Raw genomic sequence first — 6,808 nt, 5'->3', positions numbered from 1 at the left:
TTTGCCCTAAGTACTGTAGCATAATTAATGCAATTCAGTAAGAATTATAGAGAACAGATTTTGTCACACAAATACCATTACTGGAGGAGATAGAAGTTTAGGTAAATTATACTGACATAACTGGCTTTGACAAAGTATTTTACATCATACGAAAGGACCTTCTGTTTAAAAACAAGTTTTGTACCAAAAAAAAAAAGTATAGAGTTATAAGGAAAATAAGCTGAAAATACTTCATAAGATTATCTAGTTCATCATCCAATTGCAGATTCTTGAATATAAAATGGATTTCAAATGAAAATTGGATTTATACATTTCTAAACAGAAGTATTTCAAATAGTGTTGCACAGAGCTTCTGTTCTTGGTTCAACAATATGAAATACCTTTATTATTGAACTGAATACAAAAGAATCACTGCAGCTAAAGTACAAACTCTGGCAGCATGCAAAATTATAAGAACGGGTCAGCTCCACACAGAGGCTGTGGTGCTTGAAGTGCTTCTTTCATTCAAACAAAGAATATAGGTCAAATATCCAGATATGAAAAAGCAGTATCCTGTAGTTCAACAATTTAGAGAAGAACTCTGGTTTAAGGGAAATGGCAAATGAAAAATAAGCTCATAACATGACTATGTGATTTTAAGGGCTAGTATTATCTTCAGATGTGTAAATAAGAATGAATCTGCTACAAGTAGGACAATTGCATACTGCCCAACTGAGATGACCTAATTGGGATTTTATTTTCCTGACATTCTCCATCAGAATTAAAATTAAGAGAACATTTATTATTCATTGGAACAACTAAACTGGGATTACCATAAATCAGTAATTTTTGTGGAGCCTCTAAGATGACATACATTCCTAAAAGGCACGCTTGCAGCTCCGTTACAAACATAGGACTCAATAATGAATTTCTGCACAGATATTCTGCAGCTCGTACTGTGCGGGAGGTTCTCACAGCTCCTGGATTTAAGCCTATGAATATGGGAAAAGAAAAAAAAACATTACTGCTCAGGTCAGGCACCTGCCTTCTGTAACCAATACATATTTGCAAGAACAAGCATCACTTACCAAAGGGTTCAACAGGGAGGAAAGGGGCCAGGGTCTGCAATGCGAAGCACTCACTGAAGACAAGTGATGATCTGCACAGAAGGAGATACTCTGAAACAAGCACAGCCATGCACCTAAAGGTACAGCACTATGGGCAAAGCAGTTTTCATCTCCCCAGACTTTCTATGCAAGTGCTAAAATAAAACAAAAGATTAGCAGATTCTTTTTAATGGTAATAAATCAAATTATAGGGGGGGTTGTCTGAACAGGACCCAGTGGGCAAGATTACTTCAGGCCACGACTCAGCAATATCTCAGGGTGGCGGGGTTGGGGGGCAGGTGCAAGGAAGTACAAAGTACTAAAAGAAAAAGATTATCAACACACACCATGCTTTAACACACTGAACACTAGACATCACAAGAAATACCCCTTCCCATGCAGATCACCATCACCTTGCTCTGACTCAGCTTCCTCCCTGCCAGTCACTCTTTCTGCAAGGGCAACTGCAACCTTAGCTTTTTTAAAATATCTCATATGCCTGATAAATTACTCCTCTTAAATCCTTAGCAATAATTGTTTTATCTTCCAGCTTAAGATATACATTTTTGCACATTGCTAATCTTTGCATAATTCATGTTTCAGGAAAACAGACATTAATATAGAAAACATAAATACAGATGAGATTGTGAAGCTGTATTACAATATAAGAAATCTTCCTTAGTCTAGGTAAAAACTCCTCTTCTTACACAGTAGATCAATCATAAGCAATTTCTTTCCATTAGTATCAGATAAGCAATCTTCTTCCTGATGTATTAAGAATTCAATAAATACAGTTAAAATGTATGTACTCACCTCTCTCTAGCCTTAGACTGCAATTTCTCAGACCACAGACTGTCTTTTCCTCAATGTTTGGAAAGTGTTCAACTAAGTGTGGGCACAGGCATAAATAAATAATAATACCATAGCCACTGGGGACACTTAAATAAAATTACACTCTGATTTAACTGTTAAGTTCCTCTTCCAAAATCCCAGATGAGCAATGACATTCAGAATTCTGCTCTTCATTTATCTTATTTCATTAGGAGTTTCCTTCTAACAAAACAGAACTGTAACTATGCATTTCCTGTTCATCTACTCTTTCCCCACACACCCACCAGTGCTCAAGACAATCCGTCTTTCTCAAATGCTTTCTCAAATGACAGACTCTGTTCTATTTACTGCTTCAAAGTTCTTGTTATTTTCTTTTGAAAACACTGGGTCAGCCAGAACTTAAGAAGGAAGAACCTCAGTCTTCTTTGGAGTGTTGTTTATTGTGCCTATGGGATGCTTAAGGCAAGAGATAAGGCAATGGAATCATCCCATGGAACAAGAACATGCCAAGGAGCACCAAGGAGCCTGCCAGCTCAGGGAAGAACAAGAACTTCCCAGGGACAAGGAGACTGGATAGAGTTTGCTGTAACTCAGCAAGTCACTGGATTGGCTAAACCAAGGACTCACCTGAAAGAGTACATATTGCAATTTTTTAATTTCCTTTTTGTCTTTCTTAAAAGCTCTAAGTTTGCTCAATTTAAAAACTTAATTGTCTAGTTTTTATTTCAATAAAGTTTGCTTTGTTTGAAGTTTAAAAAAATGAACCACCAACCTTAGCCTACCTTTAGGTAGAATATAGTATAAAAAAAGACTGCCTGATGCAGAGTCCTATCAGGGATGGAAAGATGACTGCCCTCAGTGCAGTCCCCACCACATGAGCAAGGAGGGAGGCTTTCACACTGGGAGGCTTCACTGCTGTCAGAAGTGGAGCAGTAAGTGTGAAAGGAGCGGAAAAATACGAGATATTTTGACTGGTAACAGGCCTCCTCACCTCCCCACACACCAAATGTCTTCCTGCAGGGAAGACAGGTGCAAAAGAGAACAAACAAAAGAGAATGAAGAGGGAAAGCAAAGAGCAGTCAAAAGTGAAATGAAGGATAAAGGAAAGCTGGGAGTCATCACATCGTTGGTAGCAAAAGCAGAAAAACAGAGTAACAGAACTACACAAGGTTTTTTCTTCCCATTATCCAGGTAACTCAGTTATCCTAAACTGAGTCAATTAACTACTTGTGATACTAAGGTCAAGAGCTAAGAGGTAGCTACTGCTCTCATGAGATGATGTGAGAAGATCCAAGACAGATGACCAAGGTTGGAGAAAAATGTTCCACAGAAATTGGAAATGGTTTAAAATACACATCACGCAGCAAAAGAAGTAGTCTTTCTTGCAAAATTGTATTTTCAAGGGAAAAAAAAGAAGATGGCATAAATGCTCAGCTCCTCCTTAATCCTCAGCACCTGGAAATAAGAAGTGCTTTTAGAAAGTAGCTTCTAATGCCTCTGATCTTCTCATGAAAAACAAAAGTTAGAATGAGCCAATGCTGTAAGGTAAACAGTTTCTGTTGGTGCAGCTCCAAGTTTTAACTTAAAAAATAAAATAAAATAAAAATAAAAAACCCACAAAACATAAGAAAAGAGTCACAACTGCCTTTTTTTTTTGACCACAAACCATGTCTTCATTTAAGTTTGCAGGACCTGCTGCCAACTGATATAAACTGTATCTCAAGAGGGACATTATAGTTGGTATGGAGGGAGTACAACATCACAGTTTTTCTTTCCTTTTCTTCTAGTATATCAGCCAGTATGTCCTTTGCAAACAGACCCGAACAATATGCAATCACAAGTCACAGTTTTCAACTTCTGCATTCTTTTAGATGTCACGATTATATATGTTTCCCAAAATTAAGTAGATAGAATGTAATTAATGTAACACATAAAGCCAGGAGAAAGTAAAAATTACAATCCTGTGACCAAAAAATTCTCAAACTGTGAATCTAGGTTTGCATCTCTCCCGGAGCATTGCCATATATGAGTAAGCATCAGAACAGAAGGATGTGTCACATGCGGTTCACCAGGGGTCTGTCCTGGCTGCAATACATTCCAATATCCATGATTCAGAGAATGCATGTATATTAAGTATACAGATGGCAAGAACCTAGAAGAAAATGAAAGTATCGCAAAGGATGAAATAATCTGGGCAAAAAAGGAGGTAATGTCTGAAGGAAAATGCAGCCCAACAGGGACAAATTGAAGATATAAAAACAAATAAATCACACAAATACAGAACAGGAAACAGCAGACTAGAAATCAGTTCTGTAGCAAAGGACCTTGAATAATATCAAATAGGAGTCAAACATAAGTCAACGTCAAGCTCTGACAGGTTTCTTAAGGTACCAACAGAATTATATGTGCACCCAAGAGCCAGAATATAAAATGCAAAATGTGTAAAAACCCTCTGCCCTACAAAGCACAGCTGTGATACTGCCTTGTTCTCACAATACAAAAAATAAGTAAAAATTCAACTGGTCCAACTGGAAAGAATGAAGAAGAGAACTGCAAGAACAGTTCTAGGAAACATGACCCTGGAGGAAACACAGAGCAGTGAAATTTTGAATCCAAAGAACATAAGACATGCTAACACCCCTTAAGCACATAAAACGCTGCCGGAGGGAGAGACTGAAGTTAGTTCCTTAAATTCATCCAGGAGAGAGGAAAAAGTAACAGGTCTAGATTTTAACAGCAAAGTTTCCACTTCAAAACAAGGGAATTTTGAATAATGAATAATGAATAATGAAATATGGGAATGGACTGCCTGAAGAGGTCTGAAAAGCCTTCCTCAAAAAAGTTAACTGACCCCGCCTTAGAGAAAAGATAAACTCCACACGTTCCTTGCAGCCCTATCATTCTCAGTTTGCCTACATATTGCCAAAAAAAAAAAGTTAACATCCTGCATCCTTAAAAGCAATCTCTTCATCATGACTAGCCAGCCTCTTTCACAAATTAGATAACCATGTCTTGCTGTGTTCCCATTTCTCGGCCTTCCCCAGATTAGCACATAGGCTGTGCTTGGTCCGGAGCGGCTGCCTCCACTCTCCAATTTCCTGTGCCTATGCCAGGGCCATTTCTGCTTTCCCTGAGCAATGCTCTACAGAGGATACAAAAGCCTTTATGGATGATTAATAGCTAGCTTTCAAGGCTTAATGATTTGGCTTAGAAGCTACATCTTATAGATCAGTCAGCTAATCTAGATCTTGGCCAGCTTCTCTTCTGCTCTTTCCAAGAGTCAGACGAAATATTCAGCTTGACACCTCTCTCACTTTCAGTCATTTTTGTCCATTGTTAATCACCTATTCAGACAACTATTCCCAAGTTGCACCACTTTGCTCAACAGATCATTACCAGCACATTCCCAATGGGTAAGCAGAGAAACCTTAAACCCTGACCAAAACAAATTGACACTAAAGACACAGAAATAATACAGGACTTAAGACCTGTTTCCCACTTCTGTGTATTCTATTTTCCAATTTTCAGCTCTGCAGTGATGAGACTGCATTTTATCTAAGGGAGAACACACCGTTTTACTACACATTGGGTAACATATACAATTCCAAACAGCAGTTCTTTCCTTCTGTTACTGAAAGAAAGATGAATAATAATGTTAAAATTAGTTACAGCCAGTATGTGGTAGATGGACTGTTGCCATATGGTGGTTATGTAAATTAAATGACAAAATAAGGATCTAGCACTTATAAGTAACTTTTGCATACTACAAAAACCCTGCCTGCCTGTGCAATACCTACAACATCCCATTTATGGGAAAAGATGACATCAAAAACTTGGGATTTTTTCTGAGACTCTGAACAACTATTTCAAAGAAAATACAAGCCCCTTATTTGCCTAACATACAAAGAATATCAAATCTAGTCACCACTCCTGTGTGTTACACAAAGTAGTCTCCAATTAAACATCTATTTTGGTAAAATTATCTTGCAACACCACATGGCTGTGTTGTTTGTCTGGAAAGGTGACTGACTGTACTTCATAGATGATTTAAATGCCCAAATTTAGGGCAAAGATGACTTCTGTCTAAAAATTGTCAAAGCCACATATCTTTTCCCTTGACTAGATAGGGAATTTAGGACCAGCTTTAGGAGTTCTGATACTCCATGTGTTTGCCATTGAGACATAGAATGGGGGGACAGGTGGACAAGATGCTTCAAATATATTCAAGAAGCAGCATTTCATACTCCATATGTAGCTATCATGTAGCAAAGTATATAATTTAAAATAACTAATTTTTTTATTATTTCAACAGGCAGGGTATCAAAAGAAACAGATAATTGGATCAAAAGTAAAAAAAAAAAAAACCAGTTTCTTCTGAAGCTGAGTCACTATATTAAAAGATCAGCTCTCATTTTTCAGGTTATATTGAAAGGATAGTTCCTGCTCTGAAAAATAAAAGTTGAAATTAATTATGGTATATAAGAGTTTCATGAATCCCCGACATACAGCATAGATTAGATTCCAGACTTCTCCTGTCCCACCACACAAAACCATGAATATTTTTTCACTAACCATATGCACAGAGGCTAATTAACACAAAATCCTTTTTCCTTACTGTGAAAGGAGTCTTTGGGCTTTATTAGAAGAACAGGAAAGCAATTAACTAAAGATTAAAGGCGTTCCATCTGCATGAAGCATGATAGAAATTGCCAAAAGGAGCAGGAGACAGGTAACAGAGGGTATAACAAAAGAGAGGGGGGAAGGGGAGGGAATGAGCAACAGAAGGTTAATACTAAAATCGTGGCTGGAGATCTTTCTCAGTAACCTGTTAGAAGTCAGCCAGAAGGGATAGCTGTAATGTAGGCACAAGCTTAGGTGAAAGTCTATGGCCT

The 6,808-nt window shown here is 37.7% G+C and overlaps 1 protein-coding gene across 1 annotated transcript in view; it reads right to left on the bottom strand.

Moving 5' to 3' along the window:
- Positions 1 to 379: 379 nt before the first annotated feature.
- Positions 380 to 6,808, bottom strand: part of ZNF800 (zinc finger protein 800) — a 29,652-nt gene continuing 23,223 nt past the window's right edge. The window contains exons 7-8 of the mRNA XM_050324690.1: positions 1,068 to 1,229; positions 380 to 971 (exon numbers count right to left, since the gene is read on the bottom strand). Coding sequence (XP_050180647.1) covers positions 966 to 971; positions 1,068 to 1,229 — 168 coding nt within the window. The 3' untranslated portion in view covers positions 380 to 965. The remainder of the gene's footprint in view (positions 972 to 1,067; positions 1,230 to 6,808) is intronic.

This window comes from Myiozetetes cayanensis, unplaced genomic scaffold, assembly GCF_022539395.1.
Source record: "Myiozetetes cayanensis isolate MyiCay16 unplaced genomic scaffold, myiCay2020 scf3, whole genome shotgun sequence".
In the NCBI taxonomy this organism is placed as follows: Eukaryota; Metazoa; Chordata; class Aves; order Passeriformes; family Tyrannidae; genus Myiozetetes; species Myiozetetes cayanensis.
This window is presented reverse-complemented; position numbering and strand designations above follow the sequence as displayed.